The sequence below is a fragment of the Berghia stephanieae genome, chromosome 4 (genome assembly GCF_034508935.2).
Source record: "Berghia stephanieae isolate SIO BIC M18660-M18661 chromosome 4, UCSD_Bste_1.3, whole genome shotgun sequence".
NCBI classification, from domain to species: domain Eukaryota; kingdom Metazoa; phylum Mollusca; class Gastropoda; order Nudibranchia; family Aeolidiidae; genus Berghia; species Berghia stephanieae.
In genome coordinates, this window is record NC_088363.1 from 67,098,144 (window position 1) to 67,119,993 (window position 21,850).

Sequence of the window (21,850 nt, forward strand, 5' to 3'; positions counted from 1 at the left end):
TGTTTCGTTTAATTCTCTACCTCTTGTCATCCACCTCCTATGTCCCATAAAAAAATAAATTTCTTACATCAACAAAAGCATCCTACCCCTCTCTATTTTCTCTCTCACCTATCTTTCTTTCTATCTTTCTATGTATCTATCTATCTATGTATGTTTGTATCTATTTATCTATCAGAATATATCTATCTATTAATCCATCCATTATATATATATATATATATATATATATATATATATATATATATATATATCTTTCTTTTTCTTTCTCTCTCTCTCTCTCTCTCTCTCTCTCTCTCTTCTCTCTCTCTCTCTTCTCCCCCCCCCTCTCTCTCTCCCTTTCTTTCTCTCTTTCTTTGTTTTCTGGCATTCTTGTATTGCCACCTCATACAACACGCACTTTCCTCTATCTTCTCTTCACCAATTTCAATTTCAAAAGTTTATTTCAGGCCATTGTCAATAATAGAGTGGCACAACCAATGCAATCTTTTTTTTATGCTCTCCTCTCACTCTTACCTTTCTGCTTTCATCAACTTGTTATTTGCGTCACAATTTGAAGGTGGTGTAATCTGTTATTCTTTAGATCAAAGTGAAGGGATGAGAAATTGTTATGAATTTTGGTGACAGAGTGGATAACTTGTATGTCGACGTTCTGTTTCTGTCTTCAGTCAGGAGATAGTGGCTGTCGTCCTGTGCGGCACAAATTCAACCGAAAGAGTGAAAATGGCGAGGCTTCGTATAGGAACGATACAGACAATGGACATTTCGGGCACAAACCCTAAAAGTCCATTGTCTATATATATACGAAGCCTCTCCATTTTCACTCTTTCGTTAGTATTTTCACGATCACAGGCTTCAGGCAGCCCCTACCTTTTTCTCGAAGTTTTTTTCGTGGTTTTAAGGAACCTTTCCAACACAATATTACTCGTATAATAAGTATGTTAAAGACGCATTCTTTAAGTCTCGTCTTCATTTGAATCCGAGAGAAAAGGTCTTGAACCCCCCCCCCCCCCCCCCCCCCCCCCCCCCCAGACAGGAAATAATGTGTCTTGTTATGAAAATTCTCTTTTTATCTGCACCATAATATTTAGATTGTAATAGTTGTTTGCCACGAAGTCCTTGAAAATGTCTTTTGACTGCCACGGAGAACCTACTTTCCGCCAAATCTAATATATTATTTATCACTGGAATGAATTGACTCGATTCCTTTGGTTGTTAAGAGAGTGACTTGACTTATGCCTCTTGGCTCCTGGTGGAGCATAGGGCCTCAACAGCACTCTTCCATCTTCTTCTGTCCTTGGCACAGACTTTTACCTCACTCCAGGTAAGATTGGAGACTCAGCTATCATGACCCTACCCCCCCCCCCCCCCCCCCCCCCCCCCCCAAAAAAAAAAAAAAAAAAAAAAAAAAAACACATCCAAAAAAAAAAAAAAAAAAAAACATATGAAAAGTTCTAGCCAGCAAGAAGAAAAGGTACAGATTTTCTTTGTTTAGAACTGCGATGGCCGTCGTTGCTGGGCGACGTGACATCAGACTATTGCATCCAATTGAATATTATATTTTTATCAGTGATGAAAACCCGTGCTTTTGTTAGAGATTTATCTATAAAATATTTAGCCAGGTCTACATTATATTACACGGCCAAACTCATACACATACAGCCTAATTCCCGGAGATCGTAACGAAAACAATAATAATATGATGCCCACCCAGCAAAGCAAGCTGTATTATTCAAAACATGGACACAACTCATGGAAACACTATCCAGAATCAAAAACAAAACATCGGTGCCGATAGAGATGAAAAGATGAGAACATTATTTCTCGATATCCCCCCCCCCCCCTCCCCCTCTTTTTCAACTTCTTTTCCGACTATAATAATACACTGTATTATCTTTTACTGTTCTCCGCCGTAAGCCCCAAGAAAACACCCATGACGGGAAGCAAGTGTGATGGGCATGCTGTCGTTTTAGACACACACACACACACACACACACACACACATACACATACATACATACATACCCACACACACGCGCGGACACGCAGACACATTGCACACACAGAACGTGAGTATGCGCTCGTTATCCATTCTTCCGACACCAGAACAGACGTTGGGCGGGGCTTTGCAAACCGATATGGGCGGTACTTAATCCCCCGGAGGGTGGCGTAAATAAGTGAGATCGATGTTTGATTGGCCGAGCCGTGTGCAGCCGTCGTGACGTCACAACAAGTGCACGTGCTACAAATTCCCTCAGAGGGTTTCTATTTTCAACAAATTTGATTTGAGATATTCAACCGTATGATTGTTGGAAGCAATGGCCGTCTCCGAGAGCTGTTCATTTCTGTCAGAATAAATTATTGGCCGTTCGGACTTTGAATGTCTTGGAAGTAAACGATATCTTTACGGCTACCATTTTACATCGACAGATTTTGTTGTCCCTCCTAAAAGATCTCAAGTCGAATAAGGAAGATGAGAAAGGTAGGATTTTATTTTTTAAATTATTACTATTATAGCTATTATCAATTCATATCTTTGTAATATTAAAGTTGATATGAACATATTCGAGGGTTTGTTGTGTTATCTCTATGATGGAGGTCACAAGTCGAATGAGGGAGATGTAAAAGATAAGGTTTCATTTTTTAAATTGTGAGTATTTGATATAAATAACCAAATGTTATAAATCTGCTAGATATGCCTTTGTGGCATTATTGTGGTTGGTGTGAAAATATTTGGGGCTTTTCATGTGTTGTCTGTTAATTGAGATCACTAGTCGGAGAAAAGTGAGTTCATATATTATTATTATTATTATTATTATTATTATTATTATTATTATTATTTTATTATTATTATTATTATTATTATTATTATTATTATTATTATTATTATTATTATTATTATTATTATAAATTTTTATTTTAATCTATATCTTTGTTTTGTATATTATACAATAGGATATATGTACTGATAAGAATGATTGTAAACAGGTTCGATGTCTACGATCTGTGATTAGTTTTCTAGTCTCGATATATTTTCAATCCAATGGGGACGATCTTTATTTTTTTCCATGTATTCGAGAGTCAATTATTAAACATTTATCAAACATTTATCTTCCAACTCAATAACAGAATAATGGAGAAAGTTACCACATAATTGTATAAAATCTGCAGTGATGGGCAATCCGCCTTTTGCAGATAAAGACGTTGAACTTGAACTAAAACAATGGTCACATTGCAAAATGTGCTCAAAATAACTTGTATCGTAGAAGTCTAGATATAAAGTATTTACAGTTTTTGAAATATCCAAATCACAATATGTCATTTTGTTCAGCTGGATCCATGGGAATGATTGCACCTTAGACAAAGCAGCGTGTTTACATAATGTATTAGCTCTCTCTCCTGACCAGGAATTTTTCGGATTTTCCCTAAAAACTTCACACCCATCCAAAACAAAAATAGATTTATTTCACTCAAGCACAAAAGCTGTTATCTAGTTCTTGCTATAACATATTTTTTCTGCTAAACGATCTTCACAGTGTTAATATACTTGAACTATAGCAAACATTTTTCTTCAAATATTATGATGTATCTATAAAAGAAATCAAAATGAGTAAAAATGTTGACTGCACCGTAACGTATGTGGCGATTTTCCTATGGGTGGTAAAGAGGAGGTTAAACAAAGCAGCGTGTTTACATCATTTAGTAATGAATATCCAGTCCCTGGAAAGCCACGAATCGTGTGATCGAAGGCGATTGATTGGAGGAAAATCTGAGAAGGTACAGATCGCTCCCATTTTCATCTTTCATATTTTCTCACATTATTATTAAAAATGTCACGGATGACGACAGTCCGATGCGTCATCACAATCGTATGAAAACGAACATGTTTCTTTATCCTTTACCCCCCCCCCCCCCCCCCCCCACCCCCTTGTCTAACCTAGATAATTGGATAGCAGGGCCAATTATGTGGAATTTCGGAAAGCATTTTGTTTGTTTGATTGGGTATAAACTTTATGCCATTCTCGGTTTAATTTATGAGTAATTTTGGTTCAATATTGTATTGTATTTGGTTAAATTCATCATCTTACATCGCCATTTATTGTAAATGTCATGATAGGATACACATAATGACGATAATATTGATAACATGACATGTGGCTTGATTTTCCTTATCACTCTTATTTGACAGTTCTGATTTTTAAAAAAATTATAACAATAAAAAAGACGAATATAGACTATCTTTAGATAAGTCAAGCTAATGTTTATAGACGTTTATTTTATTTATAACTTAATTTTAAAAAATATTTATTCATCTATTCATTATTGATTTATTAATAAAAAGAAACTTTTCATGGTTTTATATATCTGTCTTTACATTTATTTGATATTTGCTCTTTTATTTATTCATATGTGTTTTTACTCATTTTAAAATTAATTCAAATAATTGATTTTTTCAATAATGATGTTATCAAAATTATTTGCATGCCTATTATTATTATTATTATTATTATTATTATTATTATTATTATTATTATTATTATTATTATTATTATTATTATTATTATTATTATTATTATTATTATTATTATTTTTATTGTTTGCTCGATACACCAGCCACATTATATGCAGATAATCAACCGCTTCATAAACAATGAAAGACAATTATTTTTAATGTTATTTATTTATGCCCATACTAAACTTGATAAAAGGGTGTTTTGCACTCGACTATTATGAAACAAAACAAACAAGAACAAGAAAAAGAAAAAGAAAAAAACAATGATAAAAGAAAAGCAATTGATAAATTATGCACACCATTCAAGAAAGCCTAAGGTTTCTATCTTTATCAGTTCCTGCACATCATGAAATAATATATAATATAATGAATATATAATAATAATAATGATAATATAATATAATAATAATAATGATAATAATAATAATAATAATAATAATAATAGTAATAATCATAATAATAATGATAAAAATAAATGGATTGTTTATATAGATAGATAGAAAAATAAATCATAAAATAATAATGATAATAATTATCACATTGATGATGATGATGATAATAATAATAATAATAATAATAATAATAATAATAATAATAATAATAATAATAAAATAATGATACCTATAATATAATAATGATACCTATAATAATAATAATGATACCTATAATAATAATAATGATACCTATAATAATAATAATGATATCTATAATAATAATGATAATAATAAATAATAATAATAATATATAATAATAATATAATAATAATAATAATAAATAATAATAATAATAATAATAATAATACTGACCATGAAGCCAATCAATCACTTGTTTACTCACAACCTACTCCCAGACACTTGATAATCAGTTTACTGAAGCAAACAAGAACAATGTGATCATCATCAATTTTCCCTTGTTTATATTTCTCGTTTCAGTCACCTTGTTGATTCTCTGTCTTGTGTCACCATCATATTTGACACATGGTTAAAGACCTAAAATATATTCTGCACCATTAAACAAGAGAGCAAATTTGAATTTCCAACACAACTTTATTTCAAAGGCTTCAAAGAATCTCACCATGAGCCTCGTAGGAGGATATCCCCAAAGCTACCCCCAGCACCACCCACATCATCCACAAACCCCGCATAGTTACCATCCCCATCACCATCACCCGTCACCCCATCATCCCCTTCAAAATGGCGGCATGCCTTCTCCATCCCCCCACGACGTCTACAACACCTACGCCACCCACCAAATGCCTCGCTATCCCGATCCATACCACCAGCACCATCCTCACCAACACGACGCAGCAGCAGCTACAGCGGTAACAGGACATACAGCAGCAACAGCAGCAGCGGCTGTAGCTGCTGGTGGATACTTTCCCAACTGGATGCTCACACCACACACGGATATCCCGACAGTCTCTGGACATATACCCGATGGATACCACAGTTTTGGACCTCCAGCTAGCAGTTCACCCGGAGGTACACCTTACCAATCTTTCATCCAGTACGAAAACGGCGTTCCAATTCGTTGTATCAAACGAAGAGTTACAGCAAACAAAAAAGAACGCAGAAGAACTCTAAGCATCAACAATGCTTTTTCTCAGCTTCGCGGCTGCATACCAAATGTTCCTTCAGATACAAAATTGTCCAAAATTAAAACATTACGACTCGCTACCAGTTACATTTCGTATCTCATGGATATTTTGTCAAAAGATGAACCCGATAACATGACCAGGACAGGATTTAAAGCTGACTTGACCAAGAAGCCACCCGGAACAACGTCCAGTAGTGTCCTTTCCTCTCAAGTCTCTGGTGTAGAGTGTGGTCTGAAGACAGACTCCAGTTCTGTCATCTCTGGGATGAACATCCATGGTCGGAATGGAATCTATGATAGAAGTGATGACAAATTAAGGAAACGAGAATCGGTAAGTTAATTTTTTTTTCGTACATGATTTAACCCTTTCCTTACCAACCATTTTCAGAATTTCCCTCATAATTTCACACCCATCCAACACAAAACTAGTTTTTTCTTACTCAAACAGAAAAACAACAAATACATTCTATGCATAAATAATATTGATCAGCTAAATGAACTCTACAAGAAATATGAATGATTAAAGTGCTGTGTTGGATCGTAACGAATGTGACGATATTCCTCTGGTTGGTAAGGAGAGGGTTAATCCAACGAAGCATTAGTATAGGGATCGAAAGGTCCAAGGTTCGAATCATAGTCCTTAAGACAATAATAATAATAACAATGATGATGATAATAATAATAATAATAATAATAATAATAATAATAATAATAATAATAATAGTAATAATAATAATAATAATAATAATGCTCCTTTTGTACTGTATCGCTGACATATGGCAGTATTGAACGCTTGAAAATAAAATAGATTTTGACATTTACCGTTTTCCTACTGATGCAACACGTTCAATACGCTTCACAATAATTCATAAATTTATTAAAAGACGTTGTAGGTCATGCTATCATAAGCTACTACAATTTAAAACAATGAAATACATTAACTCTTTACGGACGCGTTTTGATATGTCTAACCTGGCATAATTAATCATATCGCATTTACCAAGGGAGCAGCAACTACGATGTAAATATAATTGGGCTTTTACAGATGCTGTCTTGGTGAAGTCTCTGAAGTTATGACCCACTCAATGAAGCGATTCGATTTTGTTCTGGGTGAAATTTAACTCTCGCTATGAAAGGGTTAAATATCAACACGTAATGACAGTAACAATGAAGTGGGTTAAACGTTCTACCGTGCTCTAAAAAAAAAAAAAAAAAAAAAAAAAAAAAAAAAAAAAAAAAACAACAACATAAGATTATTATTTTTTTTAAAAAGAATTTTTTGACAAGAATTCCAGTCCTTCTAAAAAATCGATCAATTAAAATGCCTATCGTCTTGTCAGTATCTCTCAAACCTGGGACTTCAAAGGTTCCAGGTTCAAGAGGTTTATATTTTTATTTATTTATTCATTAATTATTTTTCTTGGGACAAGATGTGGGTCATTTCAATCGATATCGAAAGGAATTCGTTTTCTGGCCGAATTCTTTTATAAAATAAAATGTGTATTTTCCCAGTACGACCATGTTCTGTTAGGTAACGTCACTTCCCTCGTAATGACGCATGGTAACTTAATAACTGGCTCTAAACTATCGGAACAAAGGCGGACGCCCTTATGAAATATTTCTCCGACGAGCATAAAAGAGTATCCAGAGGAAAAAAAAAACCCATTATAAATCTGATCATGTTTTGACTTTTATACATTCTGATCACAAGACATGAAAAGTTCTAGCCAGCATGAAAAATAAAAAGTACCGATTTTCTTTGTTTAGAACCAAGATGGCCGTTCTTGCTGGGCGACGTGACATCAGACTATTGAATCCAATAATGGGGATAAAGAGTCAGAACACAATAAACACACACACACACACATTCACACACACACACATTCACACACACACACACACACACATTCACACACAAAGAAACAGGTGTTTTGTAACATAAATGTCGAACTAAATCTGACACAAAGCAAGCCGTAACAATGTTGATGTTAGATAACAACAGCATCGAATGATAAAATATTATAAGAGTTTTTAAAATAATTTGTTTAAAATGAAAATATGATACCAGTACCTGAGAAGTTTTCGAATTGGGATAATAATAATAATAATAATAATAATAATAATAATAATAATAATAATAATAATAATAATAATAATAATAATAATAATAATAATAATAATAATAATAATAATAATAATATAATAATAATAATATAATAATAATAATAATAATAATAATAATAATAATAATAATAATAATAATAATAATAATAATAATAATAATAATAATAATAATAATAATAAATAATAATAATAATAAATAATAATAATATATAATAATAATAATATATAATAATAATAATAATAATAATAATAATAATAATAATAATATAATAATAATAATAATAATAATAATGATAATAATATATAATAATGATAATAATGATCGATAAGATAATGGTCATAACAATAATGATAATAATAATAATAATAATAATAATAATAATAATAATAATAATAATAATAATAATAATAATAATAATCATGATAATGATAATATAAATAAAGATGAAAATATAAATATGTACATAAATAAATAAAATTAGTCAACAACAAAAACTACTAAAAGAAAAGAAAAACATCACATAAAAAAAAGAAATCTAACCGTTTTTTTTTACCTACTGGCCAAGTGGATAAGGCATGGGCCTTATACTCAAAGTGCATGGTCTTAAGCCTCTCTCTCTCTCTCTCTCTCTCTCTCTCTCTCTCTCTCTCTCTCTCTCTCTCTCTCTCCCCTCCCACCCCTATCACCATCTCGGGTTTGTTTTTTGTTTTTTACCCTCCGTTAAAAACCTGCTGACTGACGCCCGATATTGGCTATCTTGCTCTTCTCTCGAGACAGGCCACAAAGAGAATATATCTAGAGGAGTAATAAAGGAAATTTATTAATTATTTGTCACCAAAGCAGGTGGTTGCAGTTAGGAGACTTCTGAATCAGCTAAAATGGACTTCTCGGTCATATACCGTACTATTTAGCCGTTTGTTGAAATGATGAAAATGACGAAGGAGAGGGAAGCAGAAAATTAAATTGCATAATATGTTGACAAAAGGTTTTGGCCACCCCAATGCAGACAGACAGAGAGAGAGAGAGAGAGAGAGAGAGAGAGAGAGAGAGAGAGAGAGAGAGAGAGAGAAGGGGGATTGAGAGAGAGACGAGAGAAGGGGGGTTGAGAGAGAGAGAAAAAGACGAGAGAATAGAGTGTTGAGAGAGAGAGAGAGAGAGAGAGAGAGAGACGAGAAAATGGAGGGTTGAGAGAGACACAGAGAGAGAGAGAGAGACGAGGGAAGGGGGGTTGAGAGAGAGAGAGAGAGAGAGAGAGAGAGAGAGAGAGAAATAGAGAGAGAGACGAGAGAAGGGGGGTTGAGAGAGAGAGAGAGAGAGGAGAGAGAGAGAGAGAGAGAGGGGAGAGAGAGAGAGAGAGAGAGAGAGAGAGAGAGAGAGAGAGAGAGAGAGAGAGAGAGAGGGAGAGATCGTTTTGTTTTCTTCTCTTCTTATCTTATCACCTTAATTAAGAAATCAGTATAAAGGCTGCTCAACATAATATTTAATAGGCTATTATCATTTACGATAGAACCCCCACCCTCCCCCTCCCCTCCCATTCTAGAACTTTGTATCAAGTGAGTGATGGTGATGGTGATGATGATAATTTAGAGGAGTTTTTCCTTCCCTGTCACCCCATAAATGTAAGAGCTAATCTTTTCACGTATCGCGAGGGGGTAAGACCTCCTTGTCGACTCACGTCTAGGCCCGCCGATGCCCTCTGATGACATTTATGAGGGGGATCGAGTGAGTTAGCACCGGTGTGATGGGAGGTGTATGTAGGTATATATTTTATATATGATAGTATGTACTTGTGTGAGCACACAGTAAAATGTATTCAAATCATCTTCCTATGCCTATCTTTACAAGAAACCTCTAAAAAAAAAAAATGCTTTTCTAACATTCCTAAAAACAATTTTTAAAAATGAAAAAAATCAATATAATTGTGCGGCTATGCGGTTTAGCGGTATGGCACTCGCCAGGGTTCGAGTCCCGCTCTAAGCGGCGCATTGTTGAGTCCTTGGAGAAGGGCTCTTTACTCACATTCTCTAACCGTGCACAGGTGTAAAGTTAATACCTGGCCGTTAACAGCGTTGCCTCTGTCTGAACAAAAAATGTAATGTCGCGGAATAGGAGCCGCCATGTCTTGTTCAACATGTTAAGTGTTGCTGTTGGTTAAGGGACCCATTGTAAAGCGCTTTGAGCACGTTTAGTGGAAAGTAAGCTAAATGAATACTCTTTTAAAAAAAAATAAAGTAAATTTGAAAAGTTTTGGAAAATGTTAGTTGCTACTAATTTCTCTGGGATAAATAATGAGAAATACTTAATAAAAGCGAGGGTTTATCAACAAAAGCAGGCCATCAATCGCTTTATAAAGTGAAAAGATGCGGACAATATAAACTTTGTTCACTCTTTTTGGATCCTTGGAGAATATATTAATGATAAACGTTTGGTGCCAGCCTATCAGTTTTTGAATTAGTTCTCATTATTTTAATTTATCCCAGAGAAACTAAATAAAAAACTAAGACTTGTCAAAATTATCTAATATTTATGTGTTTTTTTTTTTTTTGTATGTGGAATATTACATAAAATCATTTCTGCACAGCCTCATATCCATTTATATCCAACGTGCACATACGTGCAGGTCTGCTATCCAAACGCAATTGTGGGCTTGATTTGACATTGGGTTATTTTTTTGCGTTGGTTTAAGAGTATTTCCATTACAATAATGAGTCCATAACAATTTGGGTTATGAGACCTTCAAATAAGTACACTTCGATTACATCCAATGAAGCGTTAATTCACGGCCACTTCATAAAGATACAATCACACCCCAGAGTAGGCCACACGAAATCAAATATTTTTATTTTCAGATTTGTACTAGATAGCTCTCCTGAAATGTTCGTGACTCTTTCGTTCCTTTTAAATCTACTCCCCCCCCCCCCCACCCCCCCCTTCTTTTTTTTTCATCAAGTGAGTAATTTATCTTGTCCAAAGACACCAGAGGAAACTATATAAGATTTCTCTTTTTGAAATTTCCCCATCTGTTCAATAACCTCACATAAGTTGCCCAACTTGCACCAAACAGTTAAAACAAGCATTTTTTAAAATTCAATTTTATTTTGATATCATGTTTTATAAGAATGGGGTAAAATGCCAAGATGAGACATTCGTTGCCCTCGGAATGGTAGTAGACGTAGACTGTTATAATCTACTCCATAGATAGATATTGTTGTTAAAATGTGCATATTTTTAAAACAAGTTGTTTCATCTTCAAGGCGTGATGACAGGTAGCATTACTTACTTACCCCCCCCCCCTCCCCCCCCCCCCCCCCCCCCCCCACACACACAGAAGAGAGAGAGGAGGGAGAGAGAGAGAGAGAGAGAGAGAGAGAGAGAGAGAGAGAGAGAGAGAGAGAGAGAGAGAGAGAGAGAGACGCGCTCAATTCTACAGTTGATTTTGATAGACCGTTGAAATCATAAACGTTGAACAGAACTGCCTACCATTACGAAAAAGTCGTAGAATTACGAAATTTTGGCTCCAATTTCAGACGTTCATTAACATCTCTAAGTCATCCGAACTTATTCAAAATGAAAGTTGATGCCAAACTATATAATTTTAAAGAGTTTGAAGTGTTTTTTTAAAAAAATATTCTTTGTAAAGTTAAAGGTAAATTGTTAATTATTAAAGTTAACTATATTGATTACATTTTTTTATCTTATAAAAATGACAAGTTTTTAAACATTTTCAAGTAGGCAGGTCATGTCTGATGTTGAGTGAGAAAGAACCTTAAAAATGAGAGTAAAATTCCTATTGTAAATTGTGAGTAGATCAGAGCTGGGAAGTGATAGTGTGTAGATAGATGAGTGTATCATATAATATATTATGTATTCGCTGCAGTCTGTGTGATACAGGGTGATATCATATAGTTGTAATCAGCACATCTTTTATCGGTTTATAGTTTGTTTATGAGTGTTTTATCGTGTCTAATCACCTTCGTCACCATCAAGCTTTTCTCGGCCACACACACAAAACTGATATTACACTCCGACAAACCTTTTGTTCTGTTTTTTTTTTTTCGTTCTGTTTTTTTTTTCTTCTTTTTATCTGTTTTTATTTGTTGTTTGTCCTGTCTTTGTTTTTTTTTGGATTTAAAAAAAAAATATTTTTTTATTTGCTCTGTTGTGTTGTTGTTTTGCTCTGTTTTTAAAAATAATATTTTGGCCGGAAAAATGTCGTCAAAATATCTTTAAACTTTTGAACAGTTTTAATAAGATGGAAGGGGGAGGGGGGGGGGGGTCATCTTGATCGATATTATAAATTTGACTTATATCATTTTTAGTATGGGAGAATAATGTTTTAAAAAAGTGTTTTGTCGTGTAATTCACAAAATAAATCATCTCATTGTAGTATCGTCTTTCGTGAACGGGAAACGAGAATATTGTCGCACTTTGAAAAAACAACAAATTTTTTAAAAAATGGCAGAAAATCAGTCCTTCAAATATCGATCGATTAAAGTGACCCTAACATTGTCAATTATTACTCTCAAACATGGGACTTTAACCCTCTCCTTACCATCCATTTTCAGGATTTTCCCCAAAACTTCACACCAAACAAACACAAAAATAATTTTTTATCACTCAGACATAATAGCAGTATAATTCCTGCGATACATAATTTCTTTAGCAAAACATGCTCTACAACACACTGTTAATTTTCTTAAAAGTTCATGATATACAAAAGAAATTTGAATAAGAAAAATGTTGGTTGTATCGTAACGAATGTGACGATTTTCCTGTAGTTGGTAAGGAGAGGGTTAAAGAACTCATAGATTTTAGAGTATGTATTTACAAGATGAGAGGTCACTTTAATTAATCGATGTTTGAAGAACGAGTTTTCAGGCTATAATTTTTTTATAAATGTGTGTGTGTGTGTGTGTGTGTGTGTGTGTGTGTGTGTGTGTGTTTAAGAGTACCGTACGATAGTGTAGGAGAAATGATTAGATAACAATGCGCAGAATTTGAATTTGTGATTGGTGTGCCATCATTATTCCTTATCTGTCTATTGCAGCTGGTACTGTATATATTTAACAACAGCATGATAAATTGGTCGATTTGTTTGAGACAAATGAAGACCCCCCCCCCCCCAAGCACAACAAAAGAAAAGACAAGAAGAAAAGAACACCCCCCCCCCCCCAAAAAAAAAAAAAAAAAAAAAAAAAACTAGGGAAAAAAGACCCAGAAAAAACAACATACCAAAACAACAATAATAGCAAAAGAAGAATATCACCCCTAAGTATGTTTTTTTTAAAAGTCTCTCTCGCTCTCTTTCCGTCTTATCCTCCAAAAATATGCATTCATGCTACACAAATAAATATACAGTGATATGCGTTCAATATTGTTATACATATACTAACAATATCCATTGTAATAGGTCTTTGTGTTGACGGCCTCGACGATAATATCAATGATGATGATGATGATAATAATAATAAAGATGATGATAATAATAATAATAATAATAATAATAATAATAATAATAATAATAATAATAATAATATTGATGATGATGATGATGATGATGATGATGATGATGATGATGCCGACGGTGGTGCTGATGATAGGGACAATGAAATAAACGAATCTGGAAGGCGAAACCAGGTCCATTATCAATAAATGTATTCACGCTTAAAATCCTAGCAATCCCATCGTTTACGTTTACCAGCCCCCCCCCCCCCCCCCCCCCCCCCCCCCCCCCCCCCCCCCCCCCCCAATCCAAGAAAAAAGAAAACTGATTACTGTTGATATACTTGTTCATCGCCCAACTATTAGCAGGAACCGTAAAAGTGCCAAAATTAATCGGGACCAACCCAGTTCGCGTAATGTTTCATTGCCGACCTTTCCTACCTTTTATACGGGGTCCGGATAGCTCAGTTGGTTGGAGCACTTGCTTCGCACGCAAAAGGAGCGAGATCGATTCCCGGTGAAATTGAGGGTTTTTTTTTTTTTCTCTTTCGATCCTTCTGTTCACCCAGAAGTGATTGGGTAGTTGGGTCTGTTAGATCTGGCGGAAAGTTCTTTGCGATTGACTAACGTTCTTTCCAATTGCAATCGCGATTGTCGATTTCACGCTAAAGAAATCCGGATAAACTCCGCTTTATGATATTAATAATAATAATAATAATAATAATAATAATAATAATAATAATAATAATAATAATAATAGTCAATATAATACTACTACTACTACTACTACTACTACTACTACTACTACTATATATTATTATTATTATTATTATTATTATTATTATTATTATTATTATTATTATTATTATCATCATCATCATTATTATTTTTGTTATTGTTAATATAATTGTTAATATATTATATATTATTATTTTATTATTATTATTATTATTATTATTATTATATTATTATTATTATTATTATGACTATTATTATTATTCATTATTATTCATTATCATATAAATCAGTTCCAGATGAATGAATAAACAATCGTACGATAGTGCAAATTTATGAAATAATTAATATATTTATAGTGAAACAATAAGTGCTGTATAATAAATATTATCGAATGAATTATAGAGTTTAAAGCATGAATGAATGAATGAATGAGTGACTGCATGTATGAACCAATGAATGAATATGCGACTAATAGATTAGTAATTAACTAACTGGATGAGTAAATAAGCAAGAGGATAGCTCACGGGATTCTCACGACGATACTGTGTGAACCGAGTTTCCTAGAGAACTTATCTCCACAAGATAACCATAATATTATATGCTAATATCATAAACAAAAAGACGGAAGTTGTTTTCACTTCCATCAGATACACCTAAGCGATAAAACACGGGAATTTCTCGATGCCAAGCCTAAAATGATATTCTACAACATTGCAAGCAAGCTTCTACGTCTTCTAACCATGCTTGGTGTAGGCAGCAGCAGGTGACGATATGTGTGATCTTGTCGAAAGCAGCAACATATCCAAATATTTCATCTCTGATGAGTAAAGATTTAGATTTTTTTTTATGTAACAAAACGTGTAAAACTTTATAAAACGAATAATGTGATTTAACCCCCCCCCCCACCCCACCCTCTCGCCCGCCCAACCCGTGTATTATCATACGTGTAATGATTTTTAACAAAGGAAAAGAAAATTTAGAAGGAGGGAAGAGAATGGAGGTTGAGGTAATGGTGGTGGTGGTTTTGATGGTGGAGGTTGAGGAGGATTTAATATGATGATAACTATGATTGTGGTGGTTTTGCTGATGATGTTAAAATAAAAAAAAAGAAAAAAAAAAAAAAAAAAAAGAGAGAGAGAGAGAGAGAGAGAGAGAGAGAGAGAGAGAGAGAGAGAGAGAGAGAGAGAGTGAGTGAGGGTGAGTGAGAGAGTAAGGTAGAACAACGTAATTAAAGATCTGAAGATATTATGCCAAGGAACTCAGGTCTGACCAAATGAAAAAAAAAAAAAAACACAACAAAACAAAAGAAAACACCCCCCCCCCCAAAAAAAAAAAAGAAAGAAAGAAAAAAAAAAAGAATCGTAACAAACAAAACAAACAACACTACAATCATATTAATACATACAAACAATTTAAGAGACGACGGCGGAACGTATTAATGTAATCAACTGATGGCCCACTGTTCAATTGATTGTTTCCTTGGGACAGATGGGCATATTGCGTGAGGGCACGTAAATCAAATTATACATTCTAACAATATTGTCTACACACTTAATGCTATAAATATAAATAGAGCATCTATATAGAGCAATATCCACTAAACGTGCTCAAAGCGCTTTACAAGGGGTCCCTGGCAAACAGCAACATTTAACATGTAGGACGAGACATGACGCCTGTTAGGCGATATTACACTTTTTTCGGACAGAGTTACGTTGTTAACGGCCAGGTACTCAGTTTACACCTGAGTACGGTGAGAGAAAGTGAGTAAAGAGTCTTTTCCATGGGCTAAACTATGCGCCGAGTGAGGCTGGAACTCAGGACCTTCTGGTCCGAAAGCGAGTGTAATACTAGACCACCCTATACGACATATTATGTATTTTGTTTAAGATATATCTATGTATCCATTTTGAACTTGATCAATCGTATATGAGCGACGTGTATTTATTTGCAGGCCTGATAACCGAAATTGTTATGGTCTCATTGGTGTAAAAGAAATACTCAAATTATTCTCCTTTCCATTAAAACGAGCCCACATGTGTGTCCGGTTATCAGATCTGCAACTATGCTCACGTCGTATCTATCTATCTATCTATCTATCTATCTATCTATCTATCTATCTATCTATCTATCTATCTATCTATCTATCTATCTATCTATCTATCTATCTATTTATCTTCTCTCGTTCCTGTCACTCCCTCTCAGGGACTTAAAAAATAATCCTCCTCCCCAATCTTTCGCGCCCCCCCCCCCCCCCATTGTCTCTACCCCAAAGATTAGTCCTTGGAAAAAGCCCTTTTCTCCTATTATCTCACACAACTCGGGTCGGTAACAGCGTTGTCTCTGTTGAAAAGAGTGTAAAAGCGCCTTACAAGCGTTGTGTCTCGTTCTACATATTACATGTTTCTGCTGGCTTGGGATCTTGTAAAGCGGCTTGGGCACATTTAGTGGATATAGCGCAATATAAAACAAGATCACGTCGAGCTCCACTCCCCTCTGTTTGGCGGCCACAAAAAAAAACAAAACAAAAAAACTCATGGAATTTAAGGGTGTCTTGATCAAATAATATTATAATCCCCATTGTTAAAATATTTATTAGGACTCGCGTAGCATATTTACTCGAGTCAATTGAAATAGAATAACATCGGGAGAAATTCTATTTTATGGACTTAATGACTTAATCAATTAAACTTCGATGCAGCTTTTATTTTATTTTTTAAAAGACCAAAGAAACTGTTTTTAATTGATTGGACAATTTTTCTGATCATGTTTCATCCATTTTGAGCACTTCTTGACCCCAAATTTAACCTCGACTCACCCCACAGTGGCATCTCGTTTGGCATTGTCTTCAATCATTATAACACCGTATTTTCCCTTCATTGACACATTGAAAATAGGGGCTGAGGTGGTGAGCTGGTGCTGATGGTGAAGAGAAATTAAGTGTAGATGGGGGTGGGGGAGGCGAGAGAGAGAGAGAGAGAGAGAGAGAGAGAGAGAGAGAGAGAGAGAGAGAGAGTGGGGGGGGGGGGGGGGTTGCGAAGAGATGGTGGTTAAAACGAAGTGGCAGAGATAAGGAAGCTCGACGGAGTGAATTGGGAAGGGAATGAGGAGAGTGGGAGGGGGAGGGAGGAAGGGGGGTGGTGGGGGGGGGGGGGCGTATCGGATTAATGAAATTACCCGAAGTGCACGAGACAGTTCTGCTTTCCCTGTGATTAATAAACCGCGAAAAATAACGGAGTCGTAATGAAATTAAGTCGATTGGGAGATAATTATATTGTTGTTGTTGTAATGTCTGGTTTGGTCTCATCGTTTGGATCGTTGCTAAGCACCCTGGCATGATGCCATGGTGGCTGACTGACATCCGGCGTAATGGCAGCTGGACATACACTCAACCAGATTGATCTTAGCTATAAATATTTGTCGGGAGGGAGGGGAGTTGGCGACGACGACGATTCGATTGAATAAAAACAATAAGTTACGAGTCGTGTATATTTCATATAGGTAGTTCTCCGTTTTATTGGCTTGAAAGACCGGCTATGACTGATAACAGTATAATTTACACACAGGTCTATGCTACAATGTCGGATAAAGCAGATTGATAATGATTATAATGACTATGATGATGGTGATAATAATAATAATAACAATAATGGGAATAATAATAATAATAATAATAATGATAATAATAATAATAATAATAATAATAATAATAATATAATATAATAATAATAATAATAATAATAATTAAAATAATAATGATAATGATAATGATATAATAATATTTAATGATGATGATGATGATGGTGGTGATGATGATGATGATGATGATGATGATGATGATGATGATGATGATGATGACGATGATAATGATGATGATACCACACACACGCACACATATAGATGGGTTTCTGTATAATATAATATACAATCAGCATACACAATCCCAGTCAATGTGTCCACGGATCTACAATCTACCATTGTGATATTCCAGCAACGATATATATAGTCAATAGTTTTCATGAACAAACCCAATTTGACAATATCTAATCAGACAGATTTCAATAATTGTTATCGAAACAACTCTCCTCTCCACATATGCTACCCCTGTGCCTTTTCCTGTCAGAAAACAACCACAAGCTCGTCCTCTGGGACGTTTTGATAACAGAGCAGGCTAATCTCTCCACACTTCCCGACAGACGTTTTGACAAAACGGGAGAAAATGATCTCTCTCTCCTCCCCCCATCGTTTCGATTCGGTTGTTCAGACACCTTCAGATCTTATTGAGTCCTTGGTTTTTTGTTGTTTTTTTTGTTGTTTTTTTGTCTGCCTCGTTCAATGGGATTGAGTTTCGCCCCTTGAATAATGATGGCTCCTCGGATGGTTGTTACCCCGGATAACCAGAGAATCATAATCATAAAATCATTGTCATTATCCCTTTTATCTCACGCCTGATTTTGACAGGGGAAATTGTTCGGGAATAAATCATGAATGTGAATAATTTTTCCAGTTAAATTGTAGTATATATTTTCTTTAGGACCATCAATATAGAAAATACAGAATTTAACAGAGCACTTAACCTGATTCGATTCGAATTTCCGTCGCATAATATTTTATAATGTTAGCTTTAAAAAAAAATATGAAGACTTGAGGATTTATTGCTGAGCGGCATTACGTGTGCTAAATTGTGTTTGTAACAAAGTCAAGCCAAGCCCAGCAGACACATGATTAGTAATCGGATGGGTGGCAGCCATTGCAAAACTCTATCATCAATAGTTCATGGCTCTTAAAACAAATTGCTACACTCGACACAGGTGTGGAAATTTGCGCTTAAGATGGGGCTTACAAATGAGAGAAAATGTGAATTTTGTTTCACTTGGTTTGTCGGAGGGAATAAATCAATAAATGAGGCATTACGTGGCATCGGTACTGTACCGATGCAGACCTGCCAACCATCCCGGATTTTCCGGGATTATCCCTGATTTAAGCCACCATCCCGGAATCCCGGAATTGAGCTTATAATCCCGGAATGTGGAATTTTTTTTTTTTTTTTTTTTTTTTTTTTTTTTTTTGCGAATTTTTATTTTATTTGGTCACTGACCACAAAAACGAGTTTTTTTCAATTTGTTTCATGTGACTTAGTATGGTTTGATCCTGACCTCCTCGTATATTGTACATACAGTTTATTTCTAGTTTTGCTGAGTACAATTTTATTTTTTCGACATTTTCCTTATATCCCTGATTGGGATGAAAAATCCCTGATTTTGCTCCTCAAAATCCCTGATTGGCATAATCACATGTTGGCAGGTCTGGGTACACAAATCTTTTACCGTGGAGTAATCAAATGAATTTAATCGATTATATTATTGATCTATCTACAATAACGAATGATAAACTGGAAGATTTGAACAAATTCCTTGACATGCCAAGTGTTGAGAGGGTCCAGATGATTGTTGTCATGTATTTTCTACAGCGAGGTGACGAGAACCAGATTCCATCGGGTCGGGTGTGTTTATAAACTTTTCAATCCCCAACCCTTTTATACACACCCATGGCAATATCGGCCGTCGCTCACGATAAATTAGTTCCCACGCCGATTTGTCCATACATATTATCGTTACTGTAGCCTGTGTAACCGTATTGTGATTTATTGTGAGAAATTTGAATGTTATCATAACGTGTCAAAGGTGTTGGTAGTTTTGTTGTGGGAGTGTCAAGATCATAAATGGGTGTCGTAGATCACAGGTTAAAGTCACAGAACACAGCGGGGGTGATTCATAAATACGTCTTTCACTTTCTATCTCTGTTCTTTAGTAGTTTTGTCCAACACAGGCTCGTGGATTTGTACAAGTGGCAATGAGCCCAGATAAGTAGGCTATGATTAATTCCACTCACTACTCCACTCAATCCCATGACCGGATGGTCGTCGGGGGGACTTGCGTGAAGCAGAAGTTACAGTCTTCCTCCATGCCTGCCTGTTGCCAGCCCTATGTGGCAGCTCCGGAACCGACATCTCTGTCCATTCTTTTATATTGTCCAGCCACATCTTCCTTAGGTGCCCTCTTCTGCGTTGGCCTTCGACTGTGCCCTGAGGACTGTCTTGCTCAGGCAGAATGAAACCCAGAAATATCACGAAGGTTGACTGAAGTGAAGAAATTATCAATAAAGACGAAAGAAGATAGATGGAAATGGTTCGGACATGTTAAGGGACGAGAGAGAGGGAGTACGTGGGAAGGATATTAATTAGCGGGAAAGAGAATAAAGGGACGCCCAAAACTAGATGGTTGGACTGGGACGGTATTAAAGAACTGGAAGATGACGCTATGAACCGAGATGCATGGGGATGGGACATTCGTTATGGAAAAAGCTGAAAGAAGAAGAAGAAATGTGAATTTTACTGTCCTCAAAATGGTGCCCTCTTTTTGCAGTATTAGGACTCGAATTTGGGCCATACTGATGTAACGCCATGAGTGCCCCATTCTGACGTCATAGGACAAAGGCTGGCATATCGGTTGTTAGGTCAAACGGCATTTTTCTATCTGGGTTTCGTGACTCCAAGTCAATAAATAATGTTTATACGACTTGATAGATTTAATGATAGAGGAGTAAACGTTTTGTTTATTTTGTTTTGCTTTGGCGTTGTTTAATATTATTTCTTTTTTTTTTGGCTCTCCGGTAATTTTTGTTTGATAGTTTTTTTTTCCGATATGCGACCCTTTGTCTTAAGCAGTTTGGGCCAGAGTTCGATTCCCATCACTACAAAAAGTCTTTAACCGCTACTGTCTTCAGTTGATTTTCTACTCACCTCATTTTCACGTTGTTTAATATAGAGCGGTTGGAGGACTCCGTTTACCTTACAATGCCGAGCTATTTCTACCACCATGTTTATAATTTACTCAAAATGCCCGAAACTTAATACTAATTTGCACCGGAGTCAAGTATTTGTCTATCAAAGTCACTGTTCTCTCTCTCTCTCTCTCTCTCTCTCTCTCTCTCTCTCTCTCTATCTCTCTCTCTCTCTCTCTCTCTCTCTCTCTCTCTATCCCCCAGTCTGTATGTGTGTGCGTGCGTGCATGCGTGTGTATTTGTTTGTTTGTTTGTTTAGTTTAAAAAAAAAGATAATTGTGCTTTTTTATTTACTTATTTATTTATTTATATCAATTTGTTTTATTTATCGATTCATTATTTCCTTTTTTATCTATATATATTTATTTATTTATTATTATTGTTATTCTGATGAAATGTTCGTCCCATAATTTGATCTAACGTCCCAATTCTACCGACCTTATCTACTCCAAACTATTCCCCCCCCCCCTCCCCCCACCCCCAAGTCACACACTTTCCACTCTTTACTACCGGCATAATAATATACAAGTTATCCTTGCAACGCTTTGGAACTAAAACAAGATAATGAGCTGTAAATGTTGGCGTGAGAAGGTAATAAT

At 35.1% G+C, this 21,850-nt stretch overlaps 1 protein-coding gene across 1 annotated transcript in view; it reads left to right on the forward strand.

Annotated features, from left to right (window-relative positions):
* The first annotated feature begins 2,282 nt into the window (after positions 1-2,282).
* LOC144971078 (heart- and neural crest derivatives-expressed protein 2-like) overlaps positions 2,283-21,850 on the forward strand; it is a 24,959-nt gene continuing 5,391 nt past the window's right edge. The window contains exons 1-2 of the mRNA XM_078911426.1: positions 2,283-2,479; positions 5,443-6,437. Of these exons, the coding sequence (XP_078767552.1) occupies positions 5,586-6,437 (852 nt within the window). The 5' untranslated portion in view covers positions 2,283-2,479; positions 5,443-5,585. The remainder of the gene's footprint in view (positions 2,480-5,442; positions 6,438-21,850) is intronic.